The 13,529-nt window shown below is 39.5% G+C and overlaps 2 protein-coding genes across 7 annotated transcripts in view; both read right to left on the reverse strand.

Annotated features, from left to right (window-relative positions):
* The window catches only part of ogdha (oxoglutarate dehydrogenase a), a 32,653-nt gene extending 31,583 nt beyond the window's left edge, over positions 1–1,070 (reverse strand). For all 5 annotated transcript variants that reach the window (XM_084727727.1, XM_084727726.1, XM_084727725.1 and 2 more), the window contains exon 1: positions 914–1,070. The gene's annotated coding sequence lies outside the window, so the exon portion shown is untranslated. The remainder of the gene's footprint in view (positions 1–913) is intronic.
* Positions 1,071–6,014: 4,944 nt separating this feature from the next.
* adam9a (ADAM metallopeptidase domain 9a) overlaps positions 6,015–13,529 on the reverse strand; it is a 29,047-nt gene continuing 21,532 nt past the window's right edge. Inside the window, exons 19-24 of one of the 2 annotated variants that reach the window (XM_084727732.1) lie at positions 13,367–13,472; positions 12,619–12,766; positions 10,780–10,879; positions 9,968–9,997; positions 9,040–9,101; positions 6,015–7,474 (exon numbers count right to left, since the gene is read on the reverse strand). In XM_084727732.1, coding sequence (XP_084583858.1) covers positions 7,405–7,474; positions 9,040–9,101; positions 9,968–9,997; positions 10,780–10,879; positions 12,619–12,766; positions 13,367–13,472 — 516 coding nt within the window. In that variant the 3' untranslated portion in view covers positions 6,015–7,404. The remainder of the gene's footprint in view (positions 7,475–9,039; positions 9,102–9,967; positions 9,998–10,779; positions 10,880–12,618; positions 12,767–13,366; positions 13,473–13,529) is intronic. The other variant, XM_084727733.1, reaches the window with a different exon arrangement.

The following is a 13,529-nucleotide window of genomic DNA, read 5'->3' on the forward strand; positions in this document are numbered from 1 at the left end:
GAAAACGTGCCAGATGTTTTTCTGTCAGTGTGTAAAAGAAGTCACAGACATTAGACATTCAGAAAAACCTTAATAAGACTTTAATTAACATAATAAACCTGTCAGATGATTTATTTCGGGTGTGACAGGTCTGATCTGTCCCCTAAGCTGGACTTTCTCAGTCTCTGTTTTGACCTTGTTGGGTCTCTCCACTCCTTGCCTGCTGCCTCCATTCTCCTTCCCTCAACCCGACCTCAACACGCCCACAGCTTCTGATTGGCTACCTCAGAGAAATCTCGCGTCACTATTGGTTACTCCAGCTGTCCGTCACTTTGTCCTTTCACGAGTCATGAGTTCCCGAAAATGCTGCTGCTTCACCACAACACTGTAAAATGATCCGTCCTCAGTGTTAAACATGAAAATGACAAAAACTACAGGCCCTGAACTCAACACTGCTGCTCATTATTCTACATTACCAGGCTACATGGTTAGCTTCAGAGCTAACGTGTTAGGTTATGTAATTAGCCGGTTAGCTTCTACTTTCCACTCTGTTAATTGGCATTAGCACGTTTGGCTAACAGCTAAACGGCTGCTAGCTGCGTGAACTTGAGCGGCTGTTAGAAGCAAAATTTACGATTAACTTCTCTATTTTTATTGTATTAAATTGAAGCATAATGTTGAGCTGCAGCGTCACTTTCAGCCTGAAATCTGACAGATGACCTCCCGGTAACGTTAAACGCTCTGTGTGTGTGTGTGTGTGTGTGTGTTAGCTAACATGCGGCTAACATGCTAACAGGTTTTGTCTGTCTCACATTCCTGCAGACGGATCTGACTTCAGGACCTGTCTCTCTGTCTCCAAAGGGACAGACCGGGTCTAACTGTCTCCCCTATGGACACAGAGACCCGTGAAGAGTCTCCAGTCCCGGGCACTGACCTCCAGAAACGGTTTCAGCGGCTCCTCTCGGCCGGTCTCCCGTATGTCCTTCTCCTCTCTCTCCCGGTAAAATGATGACAGCTCGGGGCGCGGAGCGTGAGGAGAGGCCCGTGGAGCAGTGACGTGACGCGGAGCTGACGTCACGACGTACGGGGACTGTGCGCGTGTGTTTAGTTCTTTTCATCTAAAATTAAATTAACATAGAAATAATAATAATAATAATAATAATAATAATAATAATAATAATAATAATAATAATAATAATAAATGACACTAATTAAATCTAAACTAAACTAACTACCATTTACATCAAATTTAACTTTTTAATACAATAAATGTATTTTAACAATGTTTTAAGGTGTTTTCCTCTTTGTAACCATTTTATCTGTTTATCCTTAATATCTATCTAAATACATTATCTTTACTTTGTCATATATTTAATAAACATTTTTTAAAAAGCTGAATTAGTATAGAAAATAATCTAATTTGCTAAGTTTAAACAAAATTAGTTTGCTCCACATTTTTATTGATCTCTTTGGCTAATTTCAATCAATCAGTCAAGAGCAAACTATGTTCAAAATTTGTTATACAATTTGAATGATCAATAAATCACCTTGTGTCCTTGAAAAATATATCATATTACACTGAGAAAAGACAAGTATGAAGACATGAAGACACAAATAATGTGTAGCTGATATCTTTTTGATAGAAATAAAAAGTTTTATTGCCACATTAAAATCCCTTTAAAAAACCCTGATGGACACCAGATGTCTCCTACTTGACTCTGAAGTCCATTCTCAGTATATTTATTTATTGATTTTACCTTCATCTAAACAGCCAAGTCAACAAAAAAAAAAAAAAAATCCCATCTACAATTAGAGCTGCAACGATTAAATTAATAAATCAGATTAATCAGCAACAATTTAGACAATTGATTAATCAGTTTGAGTAAGTTCTTAAATGAGAATTTCTTTACTTCTTTATGACAGTAAACCGAACATCTTTGAGTTTTGGGAAAAACAACACTTGAGGACGTCATCCTGCACTTTGACTGACATTTTTCACCATTTCATGGACCAAACAAGTAATCAATTAATAATCAAGAAAATAATAGATAGATTAATTGACTATGAAAAGAATCATTAGCTGCAGCCCTGGCCCTCTTTCTAAATATCATCATAAACAAAATTCTTTGAATATAAATCCTCAGAGTGCAGATAAAGAAATGATACAGCTGCAGACCAGAGGGGAAGGAATTCACATAGTTTATATATTTTAAATTCCAACTGTACAAATACTTCATTATGAGTAAAACTCATTCTAAAGGTAAATTATATAATTTTATGTTTTAAAACTTTAATTAAAACATTATTTATCATGTAGAATGGCTCTAATTAGACTTATAATATTATATATGATGCAATTTCATTATTATTATTGATGCATGAACCCATGAGCAGCATTTAAACGCTGAAGCTGATAAAAACTGAGCAGATTTTTTTTATTTATGGGGTATCATATTCAAGTCCTCCATGTTTTTACATGAAAAATAACTTAAACATCATAAAAATGGACTAAAGGTCTCAGCTGTTCTTGTATAAAGTGTTCAGTTGTTTCATTTATAACAAAACTTCAGATTTTATAAATCAATAATCTGTAAAGTAACTAAAGCTCTCAGATAAATGTACTGAAGTAAAAAGTAGAATATTTCTCTCTGAGATGTAGAGAAGGTGAAGTAGAAAATACTCGAGTAAAGTAGAAATACTTCAGCTGTTGGTTATTCATCAACAGTTTGAAACATAAAAATTAATCAGTCTGACCAAGTTTCCACGACACAGCAATATTTAATAATGAAATTACCACAGATAAACAGGTTTACATTTGAAAAAAAGAAATAAAGTCCTATAAAATCATTTATTAGAATACAAAATGGTGAGATTCTCTGCGTTGCCATGGTGATATCAGTGTTTGTATAGGGAGATCAGGTGACACCAATTGACCAATTATTGTGTCCCATTTTACCTGTTGTGGTACAACGTAACACTACAGATTACACAGGTTTAGCATAAACATAACTGCGGACACTTCGGCCCTCAGTTTTACCTCTCAGGCGCCTCCTCCTCCTCCTGCTGCTGCTTTCTGCCTGAAAGACGAACCTTAGGGCATAAAATCCCACAACATTATCCTCAGAGCAGGCAACCGATCAATCGATCAATCTGTAGATACTTGGAGTCAATTATGGTATTAAAGAAACTATCATCCAGATCCAGGCCTCTGGCTGGAATCATGTGGAGCAGAATCAGCTATTTAAAGGGTCAGTCTGGTCTTTTTTTAATATAAATATTTAAAACATCCTGTGTGCAGAATCAGACCAACTCAAATCTCACTGTGAAAATAATCAAGCAGCTGCATGTTAAACACAAACAGAATGAAGCGTGAGACAGGAACCCCCCCCCCCCCACACACACACACACACCACAAATAAAATAAATCACTGCATTTTAGATAAAGAAATAAAATAAGTCAGATTTTTGCTGAATGATATTTGAGACTTTAGCTGATGAAACATTTAATTAATCAATAGTGTAGAAACGACATAAACTGAACCTCATCTGACATTGTTTTGTCTGTCAGCTGCTCATTGGATAAGGAATGATTAATTATTTTGTATGTAAACATGTTATTTGTCACAGCTGGAAAAGACTGAAAAATATTGAAAAGTGCTTAAATTTGAGTTTTGGAAAAGGTGAACGAACCCTGAAATTATTATTTCAGTTTTAGTTATGTGAAAATCTGATTTTGAGGACGTCAGAGCAGAAAAAGTCTTGTTGACCCGCTGTGATTTCTGGACCCCAGGCTGGGAACCAGTGATTTAACCCCATAATGTCCACAGTAGAATTTTAAATTAAAGTCGGAGCTGAGCATAAAATCCAATGATGTTTTTCAAACTGGTCAAAGTTTGAGGTTTTTTTTTTTTTTTTTTTTTGGATCATAAGAACTTTTCTTTCCAGTAGTTGAACCGTGTTAAAATAACAATAAAGTTTGAAAAAAAATAAAAATAAAAAGCAGATTTTATTTGTGCCCATTTATTCTTTCATGCTTTTGTCAGGGACTATTTTCAGCGGCGGATGAATTGCGCGCGCGTGTGTGTGTGTGGGACTGATTCAGAATAAACAGAGACACACAGGTTGGTTTGAGTCTGTGCATCAGGTTTGTTGATTTGACTGTGAGCAGACGGACTGAGCCTTTAAAGGGACACTTTACCGTCTGTAACTTGATGCTCTTGAAGCTTCAGCTCAGCTGCTCTCACGTCTCTAAATAACTTCGGCCTGAACACTTTGTTCTCGCTTTTCTCAGGACTTAAATTTTCTCTTTTTGGCATGAAAGTGATTAAATGCACAGAAGTAAGAATTAAGTCCTTTGACTTCACAGCCAGATTTGTGCAGAAAAAACACTCCAGACAGCAGAAATTAAAAATACTAAAGCAGATAATAAGAATATCAACATGACACGGAGCAGCCAGGCTCATAAACCGGCTAAACTTTTTAAATGTTCAGAATGTGTCTGATGAAGGTTCCTTCAGATGTCAGGGAGACGTCAGGACGCCTTCAGGACTCTAAAGCAGCTGTTCCACATGTGAGTTTGCACCTTTAGACGCAGTTACACGTCTTCAATCTGTGACGTTCAGGAGAGTTCAGGAGTCAAAATCACAACAATAAGATTGTGACAGGATCAATTAATCAATTTTCATTATTTTCTGACATTTTATGAACCAAACAACTAATTGATTAGTGGAAAAATTATAGCCAAATTGATCATTGGTAGAAAAATCGGAATCAGGAGTCAGACCCTTAAAAGATCGAAAACTGGAATCGGCCAGGAAAATCTGAATCGGTGCGTCTCTAACGCTTGAGTTTGAGGAGACGTGGATGACATCGGACGAGCAGTATGAAGGTGTTTTATATTTCTTTTTAACATTTAATTTTTACATTCTGCTACGCTGTTTTCCTGTGAAAGTCCAGCAGTGTTTTGTGGACTTAAAAAAAGACGAAACCTGACCTTCAATCAGCTTTTCTGAGTGAACTGTTCCTTTAAGATGGTCACAGAGATCAGGCGTAACCATGTCCAAGTGTTTCATGAGGGATTTCCTTTGTGATGAATCAGCCACACCTGTCGGGAGGACCAGGTGGTAGAGACCAAGCGCACCCACACACAGCAGCAGCAGCAGCAGCAGGGGGTGCGTTACATTCCTGTGACAGTGCTGATCAGAGGGGAAGTGCAATCAGACGGCACCAGTGCTTCATTCACAGACAAGAGAAACAGAAAGTGCAAGCTCCGCCTCCAGTGACCTCTGTGTCTTCAAACCAGCCAATCAGAGTGATGCACTCCTGTTTCGCTTCGTTAACACGAGTTTAACCCTTCGGCAGCGTTTTCGGTTTCAAGCAACGCGTCTTTAATATTAAAATTCAGCCACGGAGACAAAAGTTTCCAGCTCTCTGATTGGCTGCGTCCCAAAACTCAAACTCCACTTGTCACATATGAATACAGTAAATATTAAACAGAAATTCAGACATTTACTGATTATCATCAACTGTGGAGTGTTGCATTGTGGGACTGTCAGCACACAGCAGGGCTGAATGATTTGGAAAAAATATCTAATTGTGATTATTTTTACTGATATTGACCTGAAACAAACAACGCAGCGCCGCAGTGATTCCTTGATTAATCAATTAGTTGTCAATTATTAAATTGGCAGATTGATCATTAGTTGAAAAGTCGGTCCAAACATGTGAAAACAGGTGGAGCATCTGTGCGCTCCACCTGTTTTTCAATCGACATGAATTAATTTTTCACCATTTTCTGACATTTGGACCAAATAACTAATCGATTAATCTTAAAAATGACTGATAAGATTTATTGATAATGAAAATAATCATCAGCTGTAGAATCTGAGTTTGTCAGCACATCTCTGCAGCACCACAATCATTTTACAGGTTTTTAGTATTTTGCTGACTCGCAGGCAGCCGGCGAGCTGCTCCGTTATCTCGATGCCTAAAAAAAATAAACAGATGCTGCTTATTCGTCTGAAATCAAAGACTCGTTGTATAAAAAAATACTTTGAATTTGAAGAGTAAATGTGGCACAGTTATCACTGCAAACTGTACATGTGCCATTTTGAAATGCAAAGATGGACGTAGCAACGTGGTGGCGACTGTAACTAAGAGGCGTGGCTCTTAGCATGTGACAATTATGTCACAAAAATTTATTGTTAACTGTCATAATAGTTCTGGTAATATTAATACTAATACATAGTCAATACTTTATAGTTTTAACAAACTGAACTCATGGCCTTTTAAATTTGCTCTTAGCAAGCAAGTGTTCGTTAGCAAGCTGGCTAACTGTAAATACTAGCATGTGTGTTAGCATGACGGGTGACGTGTCAGTCCAGCTGTGATTTTACAGCAGAAGTACAAAATGTCAACAATGATGAGTAATTGTTTAACTGATCAGGAAGCTGCACAAGTCTAGTAGCATTAGCTTGTCAGCTTTGCTAGCATTGTTAGTTAGCATTGTTAGTTAGCTAACCAGTTCTAATTAACAAACAAAACACTGGGAGTAACTTATAACCACTCCCACATTTTAATATGATGATTAAATATTTGATTTAGCGGTGAAACAGCAGTTTAACTGGTGAAAAGGTAAATTAGCATTAGCTCATGAACTTGTAAGCTTGCTTAGTGTAGCTATCAAACATTAGTTAACACACTGGCTAGCTAACAACACCGGGGGAATTTTCAGTTGCTAGCTGTAGTATGAAAATCGGGAAACAGTGAAGCTAACTAGCATTAGCTATGACCTTGTAACCCTAAGCCCTGTTATTAAGCTAGCAGATGTTAGTTAGCTAGCCAGGATGCTAAATGAGTAGCATGAAATACTTTCTCACAGAGGCCAGAGGAGTGAGTTCCAACAGCGTTTTACAGCAGGAACACAAAATGCTGCTGAAGACGTTTTTGGTTGGTTAATGACGAGCTCATCTTGTATTTGGCTTGTTGACGTCACAGGTGACTGTTCTGAAATATGATTGGCTGGTTCGGTGAAAGAGAAGACAGCGTGTCACCTGATGGAGCTGAGTTTTGTCTCCAGACTGCACTTTAGAAAGAACGAAAGAAAAAGAAAGAGAGAAGGAAGTGTAGCTGCTTCAGTTCAGTGCCGGCGTGTTTCTGTATGTTCTGGTAAGTTCCTGGTCCAGTCTGACTGGGTCCAGGTTCCTGATGGAGCGGTCTGGTTCAGTTTCTACCTCTGCCACCCCCCCAGGCAGAGTTCAGCGAAGGCTGTCCGCCATCTTGGCTCCAGAATTGTTTCCTGACTGTTGCTTGATAACCAGCTCAAAGCGGGTGGGGACTGAGTTTTAAGGAGGAAGTGGAGAGAAGAAGAAGAGGAGGAGGAGGAGGGGTGTCATCCAGGTGTGGTGGGAGGGACCCTCTGATTGGTTAAACAGGTGGAGCGGGGGCAGGTCTTTGAGGCACCAGAGGCTGTGACGCAGCAGAAGGTTTCGGTTTTCTGATGAGAAATAAAAAAAAAGAAAAGAAGAGATGTGAACATTTTTAACTGCTGCGTTTCTGATCAATAAACAACATAAAACCTGAAATCTACACAAATCTGCTGCTTCTAGTTACCTTAGATTCTACGAACAGTTAGTTAAGAATTATCTTCCACTTCTAGATCCAGTTAGCTTAAAGTAAACTTTAAGGTCAGGTTAGCTCAGAGTTAGCTTTTAGTACACGTAGCTTAGTTAGATTTTTTTTTTTTAACTACTTTAAAGTTAAAATTTAGGTTGTTAGATTAACTTTAGTTTGGTATCTTAGCTACAACTCTGATGTCCAGTTCATTTTTAAGTTACCTTCAACCTTTATGTTCAGAGAAGTGAAACTACGAAGTGAGATTAATGTGTTACTGAGACATGTTGAGTCTAAATCCAGGATGTTCAGAGTCATGAAGGCGGCTCTGTTTTAACCTGCCAGATCACCATGGTAACTGATGCTAAACTCATCACCTGGTCAGGAGCAGGTTATGTTCAGAGTTTCAGATTAAATCGTCTTTAAAAAGCGCCGTTCTTTAACTAATTATTGTTCTAACAAGGTTGTTTATGAGCGATATAACTTTTAAACTGAGGGAGGAGGTTAAAATGAAAAGTGTTGAGCTGAATGTTCATAATATCACCGAACGAATCCATATAATGTAAAAATGAAACGGCGGCACAAACTGTCTGCATCACGTTGTCATGGTAACCTGTTTGGTGATGCAGAGTCATTTTCCCCGTTTGCTCCAGATCATATTAACTCTTTAAATTGACATGGTTTATAATCCACACAGTAAAATAATGATGAAGCAACTACAGACACTTTGAAGACTTTTTACTGTTTTCTGTTTTGTCTGTGATTTTGCAGCTCAGATCACTGATTAGAAAATTGATCATCATTGATCACAGACAATCTTAAATCAGTTCCACTCATTTTACGTTGGTTTGGTGAAAAACTTCAGTGATGTCCTCGTCTCTGTCATCAGAGGACAGAGTCAGACAGACTTCATCATGTTTAAATCTGCTGGATGGACTTTTATTGTTTAATGTTTTCATGTTAGAATAAACGGCAGCATTAAGACACATTTAGTCCATCAGTCATTTTCTCACATCATTCTTCTTCTCCTGCTTTATTTGTCATGTTTTTTTTTTCACAGCTCATAATTATAACAACTTGATGGTTTTGACTTCAGTAAGACGCTCGATCGCTTCATTTCATGAGGAAGAAGAGTCAAATGAAACAAACGTCCCTTTTATGCGAAACGAAACGAACCATCATGATCCCCGTTATCTCTGATCCAGGTTTTAGGTTTTGTTGATCCAGATCATGCAGAGAAAGTCTGACTGTGTTGAACTTCCTGTAGTTCAACCCTCAGTTAGCAGCTTCAACTTTATCAAAATGAATTCATTCTTGATTCTGGAAATAACTTTTCCAGGATTTTAAACTACATCTCCCAACATTCCTGTTTTACTGAGTTACTCAGAGGCTGGACGGTGAATCAAAGAGCAGTGTTGTTGTTGTTGTTGTTGTTGTTGTTGTTCTTACAGAGGAGGAGGAGGAGGCCTCAGAGCGTAGGAGGGAGCTGCTGTCCTGCTGGTCTCCACCACCTGATCTCACACACACACACACACACACACACACACACACACACACACACACACACACACACACACACACATTTAGTCTAAGAAAAGTCATGAACTAACCACACTTATACGTCCATCAGATGTGGATTTCCAGGATTTTTCAGATCTTTTCTGAGATTGTTGTGACCTGAAATGTCACAGAAGCTTAAAAAAAAAAAAAAAAAAATTTGCGATGCTTTGAGGAAAGTGAAAATTGTAATAGAAAGTTGCAAGTTTGTTCAGAGAGAACAAAACTGCTCTCTGTTCTAACTAAAATCATAAAAAAAAGGGTTAGAAATACAAAAATATTAAAAATCTGCCTTATTTGTAAATGAAGCGGGTCACCAGGGGGATGTTTCACAAAGACGCAGAATCTTTTTGTAGCTCAAACTCAAAAAAAAAAAAAAATAAAAGTGCACCAAGCGATAAAATTAAAAACATATAAATTCATAAAAACAGTGAATAATAAAATAAAACACTGAGTCGGTTCATTGAGACGTAGATGTATGATGTTTACACGGCGGACTGCTGTGATTGGTGGAACTCGTGGAAAGCTAAATTGCAGGGTCACAACTGTTGCGATCACTCAACTTCCTGGACAGACTGAATTTCGTATTTTTGGGCTTTTATTTTGAAAGTGGATCATAAACCAGAAACATCAACAAAGAAAACCCAGAAACAGCCAGAGTCGAACCGAAGAGTCAGAACGTTAAAAACATTAATATATTTTCATAATGAAGAATGTTGAGTAAAAGCAGCAGCAGCAGAGAGGAGAGCTCAGGATTACAGATTACAGCAGTAACAGTAATAGTAGTACTGCAGTGTGAGTATTGATGGGAGTATTTTACCTCCTGTGGTGGCAGCAGCTGAGCGTGATGCTTCACATGGAGAGAGACAGAAAGCAGAGGATGTTAGGACTCAGTTCACTCAGTTAAAGGGACGCTTCACCCCAAAATCAGCGAGTCTGCTGCAGCAGCGACGTGTTGCATTCACGTCCACTGAATCAGTAAACTCCTTCATTTTCCACGGACTCCGTGAAATGATCATGTTGTTCTGTTATAGAGCAGCTGCTGAAGTCATTATTGCCATGACGACACGGTTTGGTAACCTGACTGTCAAACTCACGTCACGGCTCCAAAAACCACTCGGGGGTGAACTGTCCCTTTAAATTAGTTCTGTCAGTAACACACACAAACACAACGCAAACAAAATACACACACATCTAATGAGGACTAACAAACTAATCTGAACCTGAATCTTACTGGGAGCACAGTGACATCATCATCATCATCATCATCATCAGAGTCACAGGCAGCTTCATTAACATCAACACGTCTGTTTATTATGTTGACGTGTTTGATCCATCGAGTCAAATCTGAAGGAACTACACTAATTAATGGGGCTGTTGCCATGGTGACTAATTAACAACGCAGTTAAAACACTGAAGTTTAAGTTGTTTCTAAAACTATTTAATAAGGAGAGAAAAACGACTGTGTTTTGGACTCATTTCGACAGTTGTGATGTTACAAAACAGACGGAGGACATGAAGACATGAGGACATGAAGAGAAGACGACTTTCAGAGATGAAGGATGTTTTAGTTTGATTAGTCTGAAAAGACACAGAGAAACCAGAGAAACCATCCTCTTGGTCTAAACTTACCCCATCTCTGACAATGTTGGCGTTGCCCCGGGCAACAGATGGAGGCTGCGCTCTGGGAGGTGGTGCTCTGCTGGGATTAGCTGAAGCTGCTCCGTCAGCCCTGCAGACAGGAAGTGACATCAGCTCAGTGAGAGAGAAGTCACATGGTTTGACATAAAGTCGGCCACAGTTCACCGACGCTGAACTTCTGTCGCCAACAGGAGCAGGAAGAACGATGCGTCTCTGAGTTCTCCAGCTGTCAGAGGGTTTGTCAGAGGGTCCATGAACGCAGCACAGAGACAAGCAGTCAGAGGAGGTGGCAGAGGGTTCATGAACGCAGCACAGAGACAAGCAGTCAGAGGAGGTGGCAGAGGGTTCATGAACGCAGCACAGAGACAAGCAGTCAGAGGAGGTGGCAGAGGGTTCATGAACGCAGCACAGAGACAAGCAGTCAGAGGAGGTGGCAGAGGGTTCATGAACGCAGCACAGAGACAAGCAGTCAGAGAAGGTGGCAGAGGGTCCATGAACGCAGCACAGAGACAAGCAGTCAGAGGAGGTGACAGAGGGTCCATGAACGCAGCACAGAGACAAGCAGTCAGAGGAGGTGACAGAGGGTCCATGAACGCAGCACAGAGACAAGCAGTCAGAGGAGGTGACAGAGGGTCCATGAACGCAGCACAGAGACAAGCAGTCAGAGGAGGTGACAGAGGGTCCATGAATGCAGCACAGAGGTCAGTTTTAGAGCAGCAGGTGGGAAGTAACTAAGTACAAACACTAATTCTGACATCTGAACACAAATATCTGAACTTTCTCCTCCTCAGATTTTCTAAACAGGTTCGTTACTTTAGTTTGAATGACTTTGAGGTGAATTATTGATTATTGTTATTTTGCATCATTGTGCGCCGCCTTGCAACATCAAGACTGATTTCAACCTGAATGGACGAAACAATAAGACACAGAAAAGACGACTGACTGGAGGATCATCAGAGGACATCACACAGGACAGACGGGACGAGACAGAAAGGGACATAACAAGACAAAAAAGAAGCAGCAGTACAAAAGATTATGTAAGAAGAGGAAAAGCTACATAAACACATCAAAAAGACAAAAAACATAAGACAAAAATTATGTAAAACACAAAACGAGACAAAAAAGACAAAAATGACATAAGAGTTGTAACAAACTGAGACTCTGGTGGAGAAAAGCTGAGGACAGAAACAGTCAGTAGAAACGACAACTCTGAGGACATTTCAGAGCCTGAACTGTTGAATCAGTACTTCTACTTTTACTCGAGTATCTGTGCTTCTACTGCAGTAAAGACTGAGAGGACTGTTGTCTCCTCGGGTTGTCAGAGTGTCCTTGAACGCAGCACAGAGGACAGTTGTCAGAGCAGTTGTCTGACCTGATGATTAACAGACAAACAGCTGAGTCGTCATCCTCCGTCAGCTGCTGCCGACTGTAACCTGCTGAAACCTGATGACAGGAAGTGATGTCAGCAGTGATGTCAGACAGCCTTTTAGTAAATCAGACTTCATTTGATCTTTTCCAGGATTTTTACACCCTCAGTTAGACCCCTTCAAAATAAAAGGGCCAAAAGAGATCACATGATCTGAAACAACAATCACAAGGAGGGAGATGAAGAGTTAAAATAAGATAAAAGATAAAAAATACAAATCTGTCAAAAAATGTTTCTCTTTATTTTGAGGGAAAATCCTGAAGTATGGAGTTTGCCACGGGTCATGTGGTCAAATTTAAGTGTTGTGTTGTTTCGTGTTGTATTATGATGATGTTATACTGTAAAACACTTCCTGTGGTGATGTGTCATCACTTCCTGTTTGCGTTTGTGTGTGCGTGACTCACTGGTATCCCTGTGATCTCCTCCTGCGGCTCAGCCCGAGGCGCCTCAGCAGCTCGTTCCTGCGCAGGAAAACAAACGCACCCAGAGCGAGGAGAGGAAGAACGAGGAAGAAGAAGACCAGCAGACCGTCTCTGAGGGACGTGTCCTTATCTGAGGACAGACAGAGGTCATGTTACAGCTAATGTCTACTGAAACATGAATTAGAAACTTCGTCAGAAAGTCATGAATATTCTCACTCTGAATTGATATGTGCCATGACAACAACATTATTTATAATTCATTTATTCATGTTTACAGTTCTGTTTTGTTTGTTTGTTTTGTTTGTTCTTCTGTCGTCTCATAAACACTAAGAAAAAGCTCACTGTGACCAGTTTTTTAGTTTCTAAAACTCAAATTCAAGTTTACCTGAAGAAAAAAGTAAATGATCTCAACCAAAGATTACAGGTCAGTTAAACTTTTTAAAGTTTACTGAAAAAACTGAACAGTTTGAGTCAAAACTCTAAAATCTATTGCAGAACGTTGCCTTGAAATTTTGAGTTGTCTCAACTGTTATTTTTTTACAGTGTGAGTAGAACTGTTCTTTTTTTTTTTGGTAGAAATCTCTGAAAGGGTTCCAAGTCAAACCTTCATAAAAGGTTCTACCAGGAACCAACAGATGGTCTCCTATAGGGACAAGTCGTAGAACCCTGTAAGGTTCTAGTTAGCACCTTTATTTCTCATAGTGTGTTGTGTACTACGTGGTTACGGTACCGTTCCACGTGGGTCCACTGTCCACGCTGCCGCCGTAACCTTTGAGCTCGCAGAACGGAGCCGCCCAGCCGTTGTCACAGTGACAGTTCCTGTTACTGTTACACACCTGATGGACAGACAGGTGGACAGACAGGTGGACAGACAGGTTGACAGATGGACAGGT

The sequence above is a fragment of the Lutjanus erythropterus genome, chromosome 10 (genome assembly GCF_056507025.1).
Source record: "Lutjanus erythropterus isolate fLutEry1 chromosome 10, fLutEry1.hap2, whole genome shotgun sequence".
Taxonomy (NCBI): Eukaryota; Metazoa; Chordata; class Actinopteri; order Lutjaniformes; family Lutjanidae; genus Lutjanus; species Lutjanus erythropterus.